Source organism: Mirounga angustirostris, unplaced genomic scaffold, assembly GCF_029215605.1.
Source record: "Mirounga angustirostris isolate CCGP_5_RB_7025 unplaced genomic scaffold, mMirAng1.0.hap1 SCAF_2, whole genome shotgun sequence".
Classification (NCBI taxonomy): Eukaryota; Metazoa; Chordata; class Mammalia; order Carnivora; family Phocidae; genus Mirounga; species Mirounga angustirostris.
In genome coordinates, this window is record NW_026991710.1 from 82,148,439 (window position 1) to 82,168,362 (window position 19,924).

General features: G+C 39.0%; 2 protein-coding genes across 4 annotated transcripts in view; both read right to left on the reverse strand.

The window, feature by feature from the left end:
• DNAJB14 (DnaJ heat shock protein family (Hsp40) member B14) overlaps positions 1-16,173 on the reverse strand; it is a 50,081-nt gene extending 33,908 nt beyond the window's left edge. The window contains exon 1 of one of the 2 annotated variants that reach the window (XM_045880690.3): positions 15,505-16,076. In XM_045880690.3, coding sequence (XP_045736646.1) covers positions 15,505-15,637 — 133 coding nt within the window. In that variant the 5' untranslated portion in view covers positions 15,638-16,076. Of the gene's footprint in view, positions 1-15,504 lie in introns of both variants that reach the window. The other variant, XM_064584855.1, reaches the window with a different exon arrangement.
• Positions 16,174-17,272: 1,099 nt separating this feature from the next.
• Positions 17,273-19,681, reverse strand: LOC123848366 (histone H2A.Z). Of its 2 annotated transcripts, XM_045880689.3 has the most exons (5): positions 19,342-19,681; positions 18,831-18,908; positions 18,434-18,547; positions 17,959-18,088; positions 17,273-17,714 (listed from the first exon to the last, which is right to left on the reverse strand). In XM_045880689.3, exons 1-5 carry the CDS (start codon positions 19,342-19,344, stop codon positions 17,653-17,655), a joined length of 387 nt encoding a protein of 128 aa, XP_045736645.1. In that variant the 5' UTR covers positions 19,345-19,681; the 3' UTR covers positions 17,273-17,652. The 2 variants fall into 2 exon arrangements, with proteins under 2 accessions (XP_045736645.1, XP_064440926.1); XM_064584856.1 differs by lacking the exon at positions 18,831-18,908 and having other exon boundaries at positions 19,342-19,488.
• Positions 19,682-19,924: the final 243 nt, after the last annotated feature.

Sequence of the window (19,924 nt, forward strand, 5' to 3'; positions counted from 1 at the left end):
TGTAATATATAGGTTTTGGGCAGAAGGAAAATGCTTCCAGATAGGTGAAAATGTAAAAGGGAATGGTGAGCAAATACTGTGGTAAATGTATGAGTAAATCTAAACATTGAGTCTATAAAACAATAATATAGTTATGTCTAGGATTTGCTTTAAATACTGGAGGAGTGGGTGCCTGGGTGGCTCAGTTCGTTAAGCGACTGCCTTCGGCTCAGGTCATGATCCTGGAGTCCCGGGATCGAGTCCCACATCGGGCTCCCTGCTCGGCAGGGAGCCTGCTTCTCCCTCTGACCCTACCCCCTCTTGTGCTCTCTCTTTCAATCTCTCTCTCTCAAATAAATAAATAAAATCTTTAAAAAAATAAAATAAAATAAAATAAAATACTGGGGGAGCATAAAAGAAAGGGTAGAGAAAATATATATAAAATAAGATTGGCCATATATATTCATAAAGGTTAAAGATGAGAGGGCAATAGGAATTAATTACACTATACTTTCTTTTGTGTATGCTTGAAACTTTCCATAAGTAAAACTAAACATAAGGGGGTACTGGGTGGCTCAGTCAGTTAAGCATCTGCCTTCAGCTCAGGTCATGATCTCAGGGTCCCTGCTCAGCGGGGAGTCTGCTTCTCCCTCTCCCTCTATCTCTCTCCCTCCACTTGCACATGCTTGCTCTCTCTCGCTCGCTCTCAAATAAATAAAATCTTTTAATACATGTTTAAGAAAAAATAAACATAGAAAAAAGAACTAAAAGGAAGAAACAGAAATTCGCCATGGTGGTAGAAAATTTTAACACATTTCAATTTAACACAATGCAATGTCATTTATTAACTAACATTGGGTAGATGAAAAAATCACCAGGATACAAATGATATAAATGTCTAATTTATCAAGCTTGATCTAAGAGATACAACATTATGCCCAACAACTGGTGAATATTCATCCTTTCAGGCACACAAGGAATAAAAACACTGACTACATTATAGCTAGACCATAATGTTATTCTCTTTGAATTTCTAAGAAGTAGTCATATATTCTACAATCAAATGAGCACAATGCACTTAAGTAAGAAATCAATTTAAAAATTTAAGTAGAAAGATCACAAATGGGTTAGGAAAAAAAATTTGAGACAACTCGTATATCAAAGAAGTAATCATAATAGAAATGAAAAAATAGATTTGAAGAAAAATGAACGTACTACATATCAGAACATGTGGGTCAACAAATGGTGCTGGGACAAGTGAATATCCACGTGCAAAAAAATGAATTTGAACCCCTTTGTTACACCATATACAAAAATTAGCTTAAAACAGATCATACAACTAAATGTGTGTGTGAATATAGAAGTAAAGAAAAATTTCTTCCTAGAAGAAAAGATAGGAATACATCTTTGTGACCTTGAGTCAGGCAAAACATTTTTAGATAAAAGTACAGGTGACAAAGAAAAATAGAGAAACTAGACTTCATCAAAATTAAAAACTTTGTCCCTTCAAAGAATATTATCAATAAAGTAAGAAGGCAATCCAAAGAAAGGGAGAACATATTTAGGAAACCATACATCTGAAAAAGACATATACCCAAGAGAAATAAAAACACACATCTACACAAAAACTGGTTCACAAATGTTCATAATAGCATTGTTCATAATAGAAAAACATTGGAAACAATCCAAATGTTCATCAGTTGATGAATGGATAAAATGTGATATGTCCATACAATGGAAAAATGAAGTACTACGTAAACAATCAACAAAACTAAAAGGCAAAAAACTAAAACTATGGAATGGGAGAAGATAATTGCAAATGACATATCTGATAAAGGGTTAGTATCCAAAATCTATAAAGAACTTAACAAACTCAACACCCAAAAGACAGATAATCCAGTTAAGAAATGGGCAGAAGACATGAACAGACATTTATCCAAAGAAGTCTTCTAAAGAAGACATTTTTTCCAAAGAAGATATACAAATGGCTAACAGACATATGAAAAGATGCTCAACATCACTCATCATCAGGGAAATACAAATCAAAACCGTGATGGTTACACCCGTCAGAAGGCTAAAATTAACAACACAAGAAACAACAGGTGTCGGTGAGGATTCAGAGAAAGGGGAACCCTCTTGCACTCTTGATAGGAATGCAAACTGATGCAGCCATTCTGGAAAACAGTACAGAACTTCCTCAAAAAGTTAAAAATAGAACTACTCTACTATCCAGCAATTGCACTATTAGGTGTTTACCCAAAGGATACAAAAATACAGATTCAAAGGGGTACATGCACCCCGATGTTTACAGCAGCATTATTAACAATAGCCAAAGTATGGAAAGAGCCCAAATGTCCATCGACTGATGAAGGATAAAGAAGATGTGGTCTGTCTGTCTATCTATCTATCTATCTATCTATCTATCTATCTATCTATCTATCATCTATCTATCTATAATGGAATATTACTCAGCCATCAAAAAGAATGAAATCTTGCCATTTGCAACAACATGGTGCAACATGGAGCTAGAGTGTATTATGCTAAGTGAAAGAAGTCAGTCAGAGAAAGACAAATACCATATGATTTCACTTATATGTAGAATTTAAGAAACAAAACAGGAGAACATATGGGAGGGGGAGGAAAAAAAAGAGAGAGGGAAACAAACCACAAGAGACTCTTAATGATAGGAACAAACTGAGGGTTGATGGAGGCAGGTGGGTGGGGGATGGGCTAGATGGGTAATGGGTATTAAGGAGGCCACTTGTTATGATGAGCACTGGGTGTTATATGTAAGTGATGAACCACTGAATTCCATTCTTAAAACCAATATTGCACTGTCTATTAACTAGAATTTAAACAAAGGTTTGGGGAAAAGGGCCACCCAGTTTGCACCACCTGGGTGGCTCAGTCAGTTAAGCATCTGCCTTCAGCTCATGTCATGATTCCAAGGTCCTGGGATCGAGCCCCACATTGGGCTCCCTGCTCAGCGGGGAGTCTGCTTCTCCCTCTGCCCCTCCCCCTACTTGTGCGCACACAGGCGCGCTCTCTCTCTCTCTGAAATAAATAAATAAAATCTTTTTAAAAAAATTTGGGGAAAAAAATGAAGCTGATATATGCTACAACATAGATGAATTTGAAAACATGCTTAGTTAAAAAAAGTCAGAAATATTGTATGATTCTATTTATATGAAATGTATAAAATAGGCAAATGTACACAGAATAAGGTATATTAGTCACTGCCAAGGGCTAGTGGGGAGGAAAGTGTGGAATTGGGGACAAATGAGGATTAACTGCTAATGAGTATAGGGTTTCTTTCTGAGGTGAAGAAAATGTTCTAGAATTGTTTGCTGCAATGGTTGCACAACTGTGAATGTACTAAAACCCATTGAATGGTATACTTTAAAAGAATGAATTATACATATGCGAATTATATCTCAGTAAGGCTGTTATATATATATTTTAAAGATCCTAGCAGTGTTGGCAAATTTGCAAACATATAGTTGTTTATTATTTTTATCATATACGCACTTATATATGTATATAAGTATATATATGTGTCTATGTATATAAGTATATAAGTGTGTGTGTATATATATACACACACACTTCTTTCTACCATATCTTTTCTCTAGTTAATGCATTCAAGAGGTCACCAAAGACATAAGAAATTGTTTTTATAATATCTAGTTGTAGATGATGCAAAAAGGCTCTTAGACAGCAACCTATTAGTTATTAACAAGGTAAGTATGATATATGTTATATAGTTAATTTTCAAATATAGTTTAGTTTGTATTTAATGCAATCATAATGTTAACCTTTAGAGCAGAAGCCAGCATGGTCTAGAGGTTAGTGGTTCACAAAAATTCTCAAAAATTTTGTAAGAATTCTGGGAAGAAGGATGTGACAACAGCTAAAATTTTAAATCTCTGCCAATTCCCTTATAAAATCTGAGCAATTAGATAGCAAAATCAAAACCTCATGCACAAAATCCCAAAGTACCAGAAGGTGGGGATGAACCACCAATAAAGCTACAAGATCTATGTGGGTTTTACCATCTGTGTGGGAAGAAGTAGAGCACAGTAACAGGGCATTTGCCAGTCCACAGAACAAAAGAATTCCAAAATAACCAACAGGGACTTTCTATATTACAACACAGCAGACAAAACTGAGAAAAATATGTAAAAAAAAGAATGAGTTCTGCTCCTATTGTAGCATGTGAGTGAGAGGGTCCACAATAAACTCTTAAGGGCATAGATACTCCAGGCACTAAAATGTTCAAAACTAATCAGTCAAAACTCCCATCCAGAACAAAAGCCACACCAAGAACCTGCTGAGAACAGGACCCAAACTGAAGAGGACAGGGGCAGTAGAAGAAATAAGAAATTCCAGATGAAGTGAGGAAGGAGAAAAGAGAGAGAACTTATAAAGCAAGGTGATATATTTTCAAACATTACCCAAAAACTGGAGAAGGATCTCTGTGTATTTAGAAAGGCTAATTAACTTCACATAAAAATGAGTATAAAAAATTAGTAAAAGAAAATGGTAGAAGTGATATCTGATACAAAGTTATTGTGAGAAAAAAAGTGAATAGGAATAAAATAAATCTCTGAAGACAATGAAAACATACCACAAAGACTTGCCAACAAAACAGGTAAATGCTATAAACCACTACTTCAAAACAAGCTGAAAAGACTTTAAAAAGTTATACATAATACAAAAGTACACCATAAATTAGAATTAGAACAACCCCTAGAATTATTCATTCAGAGCTTAGATGATAAAACTCAGGAAACAATAAGAAATAAAAGAAAAAAAACAATTCAAAAAAGAAGACTAAACTAGAAGAAATAAGGAATTAATAAACTACAGATAACTTTGTATAAGCAAAAGAGAATATTAAAAAGAGGAAAAAATTTTAAATTAAAAAATGAAAAAGACAAAAAATTAGAAAAAAATGGCAAATACTGAAAATAGTTAAAGAACATCCAACATACATATAATAGGAGTCCCAAAAAAGGAAAAATAAAGCAAGGGACTAAAACCAATAAAACAATAATTGGGGAAAACTTCTCTGATAAAAACATCTAAAGTCATATAATGAAAGGGCAAAGCACATAACTAAGAATATTGACCCAAAATAACCAACCCCAAAATATATTCTAGTAAAATTAACCAAGCATCTAGGCAAAAAGATAAAACAACTTATAAATGAAAGAAAATTAGATTGTCATCAAACTTTGCTTATCAGTAGTATTTGCAGAAAACAATGGAATAACATATTTAGATATCCAAGGAAAGAAAATTTCAGTCAAGTACTTTGTATGCACCAACTAACTTCAAGCACTAAGTCCCCGGATGAACGGTTTTCAACATTCCAGAACTTAGGAGCATAGTTCCCACAAGCCCTTCCTAGAAATCTACTAGAGAACAAGCTTCAGGAATACAAAATAATTATAAATACATTGATATAAGGACTGATGGTGAGAACTAAATGTATAGTGACCCACAGAGATAAGACTAAATAACGATTAAAAGAAAGCGCATATAGTATATAATATTTATATGCTCCGACACTGTAGACAGATTCAAATATTTTTAAAATGGTGGGCTTCTTCTGGCTTGTCTTTTACTTGAAAAAAACAAATTATTGGTCTTCTCTTCCCTTTCCTTTTCTACCTTTTGGCAGCTGACACGTGGATGAAGGAACCTTATTGGAACCAAGAGGGAAGCTATAGCCAAAAACAGGCCTGAGAATGGCATTACAAATATGGAAACAGAAGCTAGAATGAACTCTGTTGGACTGAAAGGGAGGTTTGTGGATGTTGCACAGATATCAAAATTAATAAAGATTAAATTACTATAAATGTGCATATGTCCATATACAAACACATATAACACACAGATATACATACACATACATATACATACATACATTCACACATACATATATTTCTTAGCTCTGTCGACTGAGAGGACCCAAAGGCAATGACAACCCTGTAGCAAGAAGCCTATCTAGTGTGTATATCTTACTTTCCAAGTACCATTGTCCACTGAAAAGAGTAAGAGCTCCTTGGAGAAATAGCTGATTCCCAGGACAATAAAATAAAAAGTGAACCCGAAAATTGTTTTGTGCCAGAAAGTAAGAAAGCTCAAAGAGTGATGGAGACATGTCAAAAAGTTAAAGTCAAAAAGATGCAGGAGTCAGTTTGAAGGGACTCCTGACTAAATCTGAGGCACTCTGAGCATCAAAATTAAAAATGATAGCAATGGGGGTACGTGGGTGGCTCAGGTGGTTGAGTGTCTGACTCTTGGTTTTGGCTCAGGTCACGATCTCATGGGTCATGAGACTGAGCCCCACATCATCCCCATGCTCAGTGGGGAGTCTACTTGAGATTCTCTCCCTCTCCCCTCACTCACCCACATGCTCACTCTCTCTCAAATAAATAAATCTTTTAAAAACATGATAGTAATGGATTAAATAGGAATCCATGAATCCAAACTAATAAATAAAGTTGAATGCCAACTAATAAATTGTAGAAGGAATGACAGAATTAGAAAACCACCATTGACAACCATTAGAAATTTATTCAGGAAAGAATCATCAATGGACACTTAAAGGAGTTGGGGAAGTTTGTTGGGGAACAGGACATTTACACAGTTTTAAGTATTTTCCCACAAAATATTTATTAATTACAATGGGGAAACAAAGTAATTTAGAATGGAGAAACCTGACAATCAGCAACTCAAACAAGTGATGAAAATTAGCATCAATCAATAAAGACCAGATCACTCCTGATATGTTATACTAAGAAAACAACATCACTTCTATGTATTCCTCCCAAAAATTCACATGAGGAAATGTCAAACCCAAATTGAGGGAAATTCTATAAAATAACTGGCCTGTACTCATCAAAAATGCCAAGGTCAAGAGAGAAAAAAGAAAAGATAATCTGGAGAATAAAACATGTCAAATAAATGCAACATGTGTCTTTTTTGTTATCAAAGACATAATTGGGAAGATGGATAGATTCTGAAAGAGGTACATGCATTAATTTCATTAATTTAATGGTTGTACTGTGGTTATATAAGAGTGTCCCTGTCTTAGAAAATATACACTGAATTATTGAGGGGTAATGGGACATCATGTCTATAACTTACTCTTAACTGGTTCAGGAAAAAATATAGTAAGAACAAATTGTGCATGTATGCATGGGACGGGGGAGACAGCAGGGAAGGACAGAGGAAGGGCATGATAAAGCAAATGTAGTAAAATTTTATGAAGTTGGAAGCCTGAGTGAAATACACAAGGGAAGTTATACTATTCTTGTGACTTTTCTAGAAATTTTATTTCAGAATGTTAAAAAAACTTGAAATGGGGAGGGGAAAATGGGAGAGTATAAGCTAAAAATTTTAACTTTTCAATAACTGTATTAGGGGAGTAGTATTGGTAATACTACTCAAACTATTATGTAAGTATATGATGTGGCAGAAAGCAAAAAAATAATTATGACATATTCTATCATTTACCATGGCCTTGAGAACCAGCATTACTACTGTGGGAGGAAGGAAATAGAAATATAAGCTAGAAAAAAAAAAAGAAATATAAACTAGAGAAATTTAACAACCCAAAGTGCTTAATTTGAATGAAAAGTAAAAGTGTAAACTCGTAAGCTGTTTTAGCTATAGAAAAAAAAAGTTATTTCCTAGTCTGTACACTGAAAAAGCCCAGAAATAATGAACAATCCAGTAGCTACAGCATCCTTAGTGCCAGATTGTAATGTTGAAACACCATTTTCCACTGAAAGAAACTTATTGGAGATATGATTCCAGATCTCTCACAGAAAATGTACAAGAGGAACCTGAAACATTCTGTTAGACCAAACAGCAAGCCAACTATTAAAGACTATTGGGAATCTGTCTGTACTCAGGAAGTAAATGTGAAGGGGCTCCCTACTGGCCAAAGACCTAAAAAATAATACAGTTGACCCTGAACAACCCAGCAGTTAGGGGCACCAATCCACACTGCAGTTAAAAATACCCATATAACTTTTGGCTCGCTAAAAGCCTAACTACTAATAGCCTACTATTGACCGGAAGGAAGCCTTACCAGTGACATAAATACTCGATTAACACGTATGTTGTATGTTATATGTATTATATACTGTATTCTTACAATAAAATAAGCTAGAGAAAAAAATGTTACTAAGAAAATTATAAGGAAGAGAAAATACATTTATAGTACTGTATTGTAATAAGCAAAAAAAAAAAAAATCTGATTAGTGGATCCACACAGTTCAAACCCATGTTATTCAAGGGTCAACTATACTAATTAGCTGCTTTTGGGGAAAAAAGGGAACCAACCCCTTTTCTTGAAAACTGATAAAAGCAATCAAGCACTTGTCTTTCCTGTATGAACTGTACCACTATGTAACCCCAAGACAGGAAAGGGGAAATACCTCTTTATAGAAGTAGTTCAGCTAATAAATGAAGAATTTTTTAAAACTTGTGGAGCCAGATATGAAAATGATTTTATGTGTTTAGCATTTATAGGTGGACACCAAGTCCCTATGCATGCTAGTTAGAAGTTATCTGTACATTCCCTTTCATTCTTAGCATAAAATTATCTTCCAGTGTTTTTCTGGACATCATCCAGGTTAATAGCTAGATGCTGAATATTGCTGAAGCAGGATCATACTGTTGTTTTATATTTTCAACATCTTTATGATACTGAAAATTCTTCTACAATTTCATGCATAGGGGCTCTGCTTAACAATGGCTACGTGTGTACATGCACTCACACCAAACACTCTTTGCCTCCAAAGAGTGAAGATTTGGACAAGTTCCATTACCTCTGGGTCTCAATATCCAGTTTTGTCATCTTAAAAATGGACTCAGCAAGGCTTTCTGTATTAATTTCTGGAACCAATGCCTGAGAAGGTAATATGATTCAGTTCAAATAGTGCCAGAATTTAGAACACATTGGATTTTTCTGTCTTAGCTATCACATGAGATCTCATTAGCAATAATGTGCAGTATTACAAACATTAGTTGGGCAAATATAGTACTTACAAAGCAAATACAGTACTTATAAACTTATAAACCAGACTACATTTACTTTTGGTTTTCAAAATTATACAATATCATTTTATGCCTTCACTTTCCACACGTATTGCTTTACTTTCGGGGTTTTGACAGACTCTGCATTTAAGAATACTCCGTATTTAGGACTGGTAAAAAAGTAAATACGGTATTAAAAATGTTTATGTGAATCATCCAAAAGTGAAGAACCAAGATCTGTTTTTATTTCATAAGTTTCTACTGCACACCTGTTATACAGAATGTCCACTATTAGCTAAATCTAAAATAAGGATAAATAATTTGAAAAACAAATGGATGTTTTCCTCCTCTTCACAAACCAGAAACAGCTTTTATTTGTGTGATTATAAAAGTAATGTTTCTCAGCTCATTAAAAAAGACATAACAAAGTAAAAATCACTTATAAATCCCACACAAGAAAATCACTCAACCATTTTGGTATATTTGACTCTAGTTACTCTAGTTAGCTGTCGAGTTTTTTATGTATGCTTGAACAAAATTAGAATAATCTAAATATTTGATAGCTTACCTTTATTTAGTTCATAAGATATCATGTATTTCATTTTTTATCAATAAATATCAGTCCACATCATTTACTTACATATTTATGTATTTTTTTATTTATTTACATCTTATTCAGGACTACTGCAGTAGGGGAGTAATCAGGCTTAACTCCGAATTCAGCAAAGACAGCTGGGGATTTATGGCCAATGAGCAGGGTGAGGGGATCAGCAGATGGAAAATTATTGAGGCACATTATCATTTTTAATAGATGCATAGTATCTCAATGCAATGTAATTTATTTAATCGATTCCCACTGAACATTTACACTCTTTCTAAATTTGGCTAGTGACAATTTTTATATATACATTTTACATACTTATCTGATTATTGAAAAGCTTCATTTGTGAATAGCATGTTAAGCTATAAGATTTTCATTTAATTATTTAGTAAATCATCCTTATTGAAGGGAATAAAGTTATATAAATAGGTATCATTCCAGAAAATACAGCCCTATATATGCCAAAGCAAATACTGTCAGGTACGAGGGGAGTAAAAAGGATAAGAAGATTAAAATGGTTCCTGATGGCAAAAGACTTTTTAATCTAGGAGAGGGACGGCTATACACACAGAAAGCATAGCACGAGGAATGAATGCAGCAAAATAGGGAGAACCACATGTTAACTAAGCATGGAATGAGTAGTTGAATCTAAATGGAGAGCAATCCTAACTTAAAGCAATTATTTTCTGCTCAAACAAGTAACAAAAATGACAGAAAAGAGACAAATATTATACTGTTGATGCCAAGGCAGTATCCAAATACTTTTGGCTTAGTAATAATACACGACATTCTTACAGCACTTAATAAAATATCTTTATAATAATCCCATGAAAATTACAGATGAGATAACTAAGTTTCAAGAAAGGAAAGGAGAATCCACAGGAACTGAGCCATTATTATGTCCAGCAGATACATCATATTTCATTCCTGTAGAATGTAAGCTCTAAGAGGACAAGGACTTATTATTCACTTACTCCGAAGCCACAAGGAAGTATGGATTCAGCAAATGTGTGTTGAATAAATGTATCCCCATTTTAGAGATGAGAAAATTGAGGGCCCAAAAAATAGTTACATATGCAAGGTCACACAACTATAAAATTAAGGTTCAAAACTAAATTCAGTATTCCTTCTTTAACTATAAAACACTTTGGCTATTAGCTGAAATTTGGAGATCATTTTATAACCCTTAATTCAATGTTATGGAATATTTGTTCTGAATGTATAGTTTGTACTCATCACTAAAATTTAATTAAGTCAGAAATAGAAAGAAAATGGAATTGCCTTAAAAGGAACAGGTTGGCTAATATTCAGATGTGTAATGACAGTTTGAAAAGCTTTATTTTACTATTTTAAGTCAGGCAAAAGAGGGACAGAACTTTGAATTTTTTATTAGATTTAAATTTTAAAATAATGTATAAAAAAAGGAAAATTCTATACATATATCTTTCACATGAGGGAAAAAATAGAGTACTATTTTAATTGTTATTGTGCAGATAGATGCTGCAAATTACACATGAGTTATCCATTCATTAAAGCACACAGGATGGCCTTTTTTGAAGTTGTAGGCCACAATTTAGTTCAAGTTACTAAGAAATTCTTGAAAACAATCAAAATGCTTTTCTTCGAAAAAAAACAATCTATACTAATTGCCCCCCAATTAGTATGAAACACTGAAGTTAATATTAAGTAAATAGCAATGTAAAACATTAAAACAGTGAGATTGTATCCCTCTGTGAAAGTCCAAAACATATCAATAATTCAATAAATATACAGTTTAAGAAACTAAAAAGTAATTTACTTTTCTGCCTGCTGACATTATTTTTCCAGAATATGTAGTAGCTAGTCATACATATCAATCCTTTTGAACATAAACCAAACTCATAGAATGAAAATATTTGAATATTTATAAAATTCAATTCACTTAGAAGTCCACTGAAATAAATGATCCATAAAATAATATCCTCAACTAAAAACATAGAAAGCAACAATGTCCTAGATCCATTTGAAGATCAAGCTTTTCCTCAAGGAAAACTCTTGCCAACTTTTTTAAGTGTTTTATCAATCAAACTGCTCACCTGGCAAAAATAAAATGTAAAGAGGATAAAAATTCTGGAGTTTAGTTAGAATTTACTCTCACATTTTCCCATTCACTGTATAAGAATGATGAAAATCAATATGCAATGTTTTCTTTTGCCTATGTTAGCATGAAAACACATCCAGAGGAACCTTCAGTCAAAACCCTGAGGCATAAGTATTAGTAATCTAGAATAGGAGAAATTCAGGGATAAAATTTTAAAATTTCATTTTAACCACTAGCTTCACTTTCTTTCTACACCAATTATTTTCTCAGGATTTACACAAATGTTCTAGACCTTTTCCTCCCCTCCCTCTTACCATTAAACATCTTCTGAGAACATTCTATGTAAAACACACTCTGCTAAGTATTTGAGCATAACTTAATTTCAGCAAAGCTCACCTCAACCCTGGGATGAAATCTTAATTTCACAACTAAAGAACACTTAGAGATGCTAAGTAACTTGTCCCTGGTTACAAAACTGTCAGAGGTAAAAGTATGCATCTGAACTAAGATTTTCTGACCACACCACAACTGTAAACTATCACTTTCCTTAGTAATCACAGACTGCCTTTACAAGACATTGTACTATTAATTTTCACTGTTATCTTTCTTAATGTTTTCTATGTTCATGTCTTTAAGAGCAACAACTGTGTTGTGCTTTTATATCTTGAAGTATCCTTTAGCAGACTGATTCAAATTGCTTATATGATAGGGGTGCCTGGCTGGTTCAGTCCGTAGAGCACGTGACTCTTGATCTCAGGGTTGTGAGTTCAAGCTATGTTGGGGCATAGAGCTTAGTTAAGAAAAAAAACACTGAAAGAATAAAGTTTCTCAATGAAGCATTAAACAAACAACAAAAACAACAAATTGTTTATATAAGAATGACAAGCTACAAGTTTAAAGCTTCTCAGAGCTTCACACTTGTTAAATAGAAATGATACCAAAAAATTGAGTGCTTACTGTTAAATGCATTCATTCCATATATTAATTCCTTTAATCCTCACAAGAGCCCCATGAAATCGGTACATTATTGTCCCATTTTGCAGATGAAAGAGCAAAGGCTAGAGAGGTTTATGCTACTTGCCCAAGATTAAGATTACAGCCAGTAGGTGGAGAAGATAGGCTTCAAAAGCCAAGGCATTCTGTCTTAAGTGGTTACTTGCTCAATGTTAAAACTGTCCCTCTAGTACTAGATAATGGTTAAAATGAAATCATGTATTCATACAGTATGCAAATTTTAATTCTGGGCAATGATTTCTTGAATATAACACCAAAAGCACAGGCTTAAAAGCAAAAACAGACAAATGAGACTACATGAAGCTTAACAACTTCTGTACATCAAAGGACACAACCAGCAGAATGAAAGACTTCTTACAGAATGGGCGAAAAAATGTGTAAATCATATGGTAAGGGGCTTATATCTAAAATATATAAAGGACTTCTACAACTCAACCACAAAACAAATAATCCAATTAAAAAATGGGCAAGGGTGCCTGGGTGGCTCAGTCCGTTAAGCATCCAACTCTTGATTTCAGCTCAGGTCATGATCTAAGGGTCATGGGATAGAGCCCCACTCAGGCTCTGTGGTCAGCATGGAGTCTGCTGGAGTGTCTACCTCTCCCTCTCTCCCTCTGCCCTTCCCCCCACTTGCACACACAACCCCCCCCATAAGTAAATAAAATCTTTAAAAAAAAAACTACTTTCTGTCAATCACCTGAGTTCTACTCTCAACTCAGCACCTTAATAATAATAATTAAGTTATTTTAAAAAAATGGGCAAAGGACTTGAATAGACATTTCTCAAAGGTGATATAAATAAGTCAACACGCATATAAAAATATGCTCAACATCACTTATCATTAAAGAAACTGCAAATCAAAACCACAATGGGATATCACCTCATACTTTTCAAAATGGCTACTATCAAAAACAAACAAAAAAGTTTTGGTGAGGATGTGGAAAAACTGTAACTCTTGCACACTGTTGGGAATGTAAAATGGTACAACTGCTTTGGAAAAGAGTATAGTAGTTCCTCAAAAAATTAAAAATAGAACTGCCAATATGATCCAGCAATCCCATTTCTTGGTATGTATCTGAAAGAACTGAAAGCAGGAGAAACCTGCAATGTGATACTTGCACACCCACGTTCATAGGAGCATTATTCACAATAGCCAAGATATAAAAGCAACCTAAATGTCTACTGGCAGACGAATGAATAATGAAAATGTGTGTGGGGGGGGGTGTAAAATGAAATATTATATAGCCTTAAAAAAGAAAATCATATCACATGCTACAACATGTACTTAAAGGAATTATGCTAAGTAAAATAAGCCAGTCAAAAAGACAAATACTGTATGATTTCACTTACATAAGGTATCTAAAGTAGTACGATTTTAGAAAAATAAAGAATGGTGTTGCTAAGGGCTGGCAGGCAGGGAAAATGGGGAGTTGTTTTGTTGGTATAGAATTTCAGTTCTGTAAGATGAAAAATTCCAGAGATCTATTACAGAACAGTATGAAAATGGTTAATACTACTGACCCATATGCTTAAAAATGATTAAGTAAATTTTGTTACATATTTGTGCCACATTTTAAAAAAATATTAACTCCTTTCTTTTCTTTCACTTCCTTTTCCTGTCCTCTCTGATAAAGTATTCAACAGCAATGTAATGAAAATGATAGATAAAGCAAAGAATACAACAATATAAAAAAATTGAAATACCTTGAACCTCCAGTGAAACAGTATTTTATTGGCAAGACAATAGAGCATAGTGGTTAAAGGCTTTTTGGAGCTGAAAAGCTCAAGTGCTATTCTGACTTTGCTACTAATTACTCTGTGACCTTCGGTAAAATATTTTCATTCATTCACTCATTCATTCATTCATTCATTCATTCATCAAAAAATGTTTACACATGGGTAAACCCGGTTAAACGAATTCCATCTCTACATAGGACTGTTCTGAGGAGCAAATGAAATAATTCATATAAAACACTAGGCACAAGGCCTGGCACTTTAAGTGTTCAGTAAATGTTGGCTATTATTATTACTTTAAAGCCTCCAGAGCAGGACCTGAACAGAGCGAATTCAACTTAAGTCAGTCCAGTACACCATTCCTTAGTGATTTGCCTAATGAATTGATAATTACGGTGTTATCAAATCCGATACTATTTAGGAAATCATTGCTGACTCTATCATTCTTGCCAAATTTGTGCTCTTCTCTTCTAAAAAAAAAAAACTCTCTACCAAGGAAAAGCAATGTCATCTCAGGTATTCGAAATGTTTGCTTTGGGAATAGCGTTCCACCCCAAAGGTGGTGGAATGGAGACCTGTACATGAGCCATTTGAGTTCCCCATTCCTCTCACCTCATTAGGGGCCTAGGCCTTATTTGAGGGTGCAGATGCGGTGGGAGGGGGCCACGTAACCAAACAGCCATATATATAAAGCCCCACTCAGGTAAGACGGGGCCAGAGAAATCTTCTGGCAGAATGACGGCTAAACCTTTACAAAAAGGACCGGAGAACCGGCAACACTCGTCTGTCAGCTGAGAGGCGGCCTCTCGAAGGCAAGCCAGTGCGGAGGGAATCTCGGGCAGCCCATCCCAGGCCCGGCCCGGGACAGTCGGGGCCGGGGCGGGGGTGTGTCGGGATGCTCGTCCCGGGGCCCTGCGGCGGGATCTGGCAGGCCGGGGGTCCCGCCGGTTCCCGGAGGGGCGAGGGTGGGGGCAGGGGGGGCTACGCGGCGGTCTGGGAACCCGGCAGGTAGGGAAGGAAAGGACAGTGAGGGCCTCACCGCGGGCCGAGGGCAGCGGGTAGAGCTTCTCCGCCTTCTGCAGGAAGCGCTGGGCCTTCTCACGGTTGCCGGCGTTGAGGGCCTCCCGGGCGATCTCGACACATTTCTCCGCCTCATCCCGGTTCCCCTCCATGGCTTGCGCTTTCTTCCGTTTCCTCCGGTAGCGCAGCTACGGGGGGACGGACGCCGCGGCCGCGGCGGAGGCGAGCCGGCCCGGGCTGGGGGCGTGCGGTGGCGAGCGGGGAGGAGAGCGGGGGACCGTGGCGGCGGCGGCGGCGGCGGCGGCCCCGGCGGACGGGCAGGCTCACAGCTCCGCCTCCTCGCGGCGGCCTCCCCGCCCCCCGCGGGCCCCTACGGCGCGAGCCGCATCCCTCCGGGCCCCAGGACCGAGCTCCCGGGCCTGGGAGTCGCAGCCGGCTCGGCTGTCCGTGCGCGGCGCCGACACGCTCGGAGCCGACCAACGTGTTGCGGGGGGGAGGAGGAGGCGGGCGATACCAGCCCTGCTGCCCGCCGGGGTGTTCCGTCGAGGTAGGGACCCCGCCTCCTGCCTTAGCAGCGCCGTGCCCCCTGACCTCCTAGCGCGGCCAGCGCAGCCGGGAGCCCGCCTTCCGGGCGGCCGGGGCGACAGTTGGGGCCTGGGGACGCTCGTTTACAGGAAAAATCCCAGGGATCGAAGGGCCCGCCTCTCGGCCCTCAGCCTTGGGAGATTTCGGTCAGGTGAGCACGGCGCTGTCAGTCCCTATGAAGCGCTTCCGGCACAGGTGTTCAGAAGCACATTAGAGCGTCGTTTGACCCTAACCACGGTACTGTTTTATTTCCTTATTTCAGCTACACACCATTTTCCTGACCCATATTCCATTAAATTGTCTCTCGGTACATCCAGAAGGTACGAACACTTTATTTGCAGTTTGCAAATTATTCTGGTGAAAAGCCCTAGTCCTAATCCTTTGTGATCAAAACAAGGCAGGAACCACCTTTTCTTAATGTATTATCATCACAGAAATGACTTGTTGGATTTTCTCTCTTCTCCCATTTTCATGGCACTTCCTCGTGGAATGCTGAACCATGTCATGTTGGGTCTCCTTGGTGGGGGGGGGGGGGGGGGGGAAGGGACCACTTATTGCTTGGTAAGGACATCCAAATTTTAAAAAATTAGGACAGGAACTTCCCACGAAGCAAGTGTCAAAATGGTCCACTCAACCCAACCAAAAAATACTCGTTTTTTTCACAATGTTCAAGCAAGCTATTGTTAGCATGCAAATATGTAACTCAGGACTCGCAAAGAAATAGACACTCTTCTGGAAAATGGGAATAGCACGCAGCTCACCCCCCCAATGTTAACTACTGAAAAATTTAATTCAAGTAGACTTCAAAACACTGTAGTGCATGAAAAAACCATTATCTCCAAAGTCTAAACTGAAAGTTCCCTCTGTGGAGGTAGCTATAATGCCCTCTCCCCCTCCCCAAATCCACCACAGCAATAGCCCACCAGTGTGATGCCATCACACAGAATAGGCACAGCCAACAAACTGAGATGGTCAGCTTAGCCTAAGAAACAGCAACTTGCCCCACTGCAGCTCCTGCCAACCTTTTAAAATTTTTAATACCCCATTACATAATATTAAAAAAAAAAGTTACACTTGGGTCAGCTGACTTTATCTACCAAGTTCAATTTCAAGAGAAGAAATATGCTTATGTTACTGCTGTGTGAGATACCTACTCAAAAGAAAGGAATTCCCATTACAATCAAGCAAATTTAAAACACAACTAAGTTTGGGATATGACCTTTATTGAGCTTATCCACTGGAGTGGAAATAATGTCTGTACAAAACCAAATGTTTGTTACTATAACTTCTGCATCACAATTAAAATCCAAACAGTTTTTTAAAAACAGTCAACTCAATCAAAACCCACTACTTCAGAATCAATAGCTTCTTTGAAGCCACAGTAACACTTAAATATGGTTAAGACTCGAATGCAGAAATTTGGTTGGTTGGAAAGCTAATTAAACTTCCAACTTGCTCAAATAGAATTACAAAAAGGCAAAATTGTGTTTTTCACAGAGATACAGTCCACTGGAATCACCAACACTGGACAGCTGTTAAAGAGTATTTAGAGTCCTGAGATAATAAGGAATCCAGGCATCCTTTAAACAGTCTTCTGTTGTCCTTTCTTCCCAATCAGAGATTTGTGGATGTGTGGAATGACACCTAGGAGAGGAAGAGGGATTAATTCTACTTTTCAATATACATATTTTAAAAATCACACAACACTTAAAACCAAGACAGTTTAATGTTCAACTTGTCTTTAAATGCAAAGCTCAAGTATGTAACAAGTCATTAAGTTATATACATGAATCAAATTTCAGTGAAAATAGACCTTCTGCACTAAAAATTAATAACGAGAACTACACAATTTTTTCTACAAAGGAATAAAATTTTAGTATTTACATACCACCACCAGCAATGGTAGCCTTGATGAGAGAGTCCAATTCTTCATCTCCACGAATAGCAAGTTGCAAGTGACGAGGGGTAATACGCTTTACCTTCAAGTCTTTTGATGCATTTCCTGCCAATTCAAGTACCTACAAGGCAGATTCTAATCAATCTCCTTCCAACTTTCCTTAAAGCCAAAGCCCAGAGAGTAGAATCAAATCTTCATGCAGGTAAATCTACCAAATGACGTCTTCCCCTACTAACTGAATGGCAACACATGCAAAAGGGGGCACGCAATTTTATTTCCAAGAGCAGCAAACTCAACGAAGCTCAGTAAGATTCCTTAATGAGCACCAGCCCCCTCTAGCGTTCTCAGAAGCTTCTAGCCGCGTTTAGGGCCTGGGAGTTTTTCTTGCATCACTTTCCTCCTTCCCTCTCGCTGCCCCCCCCAACCCCCCAAACCTTTTCCAGATTATAGGCGTACACCCATTTACCTCTGCGGTGAGGTACTCCAGGATGGCTGCGCTGTACACAGCGGCAGTCGCGCCCACACGTCCATGACTGGTCGTCCTAGATTTCAGGTGTCGATGAATACGGCCCACCGGGAACTTAATTTTAAGCACACAAACATAAATGCACAAAGATGTTAGAATCAAAGACGGTAATATTACACGCGCGCCAAACCAAGGGGCATGGACGCTGGTGCAGCAACGCACCCCAGCATCGACACACGTGATCGCCCCCCCTTCGATATTTATCGCATCGGCTAACCAAGTCGCGACACCGCATCACCCACGCAAAGACAAAACGCCCATCCAGACCGATGATAAACAAGAAAAAAGGTGTAGAGAAAAACGCCACAATTCCCAGACTGCACGAACAACCACTGACCTGCAAGCCGGCTCTCTGTGAGCGGGAAACCGCCTTTGTCTTGGCCTTTCCGGAGTCCTTCCCAGCCTTACCGCCAGCCTGCGGCGCGCACACGCCCGCGAGCGAAGGAGGAACGGGGAATATAGGATTACCAGGGCGGTGTGCCCCTCCCCCACCGCGGCGCGGCCCAGGCGCGAGCGCGGCCCCGTGCCCAGCCGGGGTCTCCGGCCAGCCGCGCGCCGCAAGGGCGACCCCGCCCGCCGGCCCCCCGCTGCGCGCCCGCCGCGGCCGCGCGCCTCCGTCCGCCCGCCGGCCCCCAGCGGCGCTGCGCGCGCCACCCAACCGTCGCCGCCCGCCGCGAGATCGGAGGCTGCTCCGCTCGCCGCCGACAAAACACCTCCCCCCGCTCTTCCAAATCCTGTCTCCGCGCGTTCCCAACCGTCGCCACTTCACCCCCATCTCCCGTGTGTAACGGGTTTTTCTCCCATCGGCAAAAACCCGCGAAGTCTTCGAGCGCCTCCGCGAAGTTTACCATTTCGAATTCTGCTGAAGCTCAAACAAGCAAGGCAGAGAAAGGACTAATCAGACAGCCAGCGAGATCCCACCGCCTACTCCTTCGTCGCACCGCGATTCAAACTGCGCTGTCTCCCGCCTTCCCCGCTCCCTTTATACTGCTGAATGTTCCCTCATCCGGGAACTCGGATTGCTCATCCCACCAATGGCTGCCACCCGCCCTCGGGACGCGTCCTTGAGGCCTCAGCCAATGAACAAGCGAAGAATAGGGTGGAGGGGCGGGCACTCCGCAGCTCGAGCCGCTATTGGGGCGTGGGGAAGGAGGTGGGGGAGGGCGGAGGGATGGGAACTGAGGAGAAGAAGGGCACGGCGGCGGGAGGGAAGAAACAGAGCGAGCTACGCTGCGGGAGCGAGGAGACCCGCCGGCTGTGGTCACGTGCCTGGGAGGAGGAGCTGAGAGGCTGGCTCAGGGGAGGGGCACGCGGTGGCGCCCCCGGTCTCCCAGCCTGATCCCGGAGGCTTCGTGTTGTGGCCTCCGGATCTAGCTCACCCCCCTTCCCCCCCACCCCACCGCGCTAGCACCCCGACCAGAGCGCTTCGAA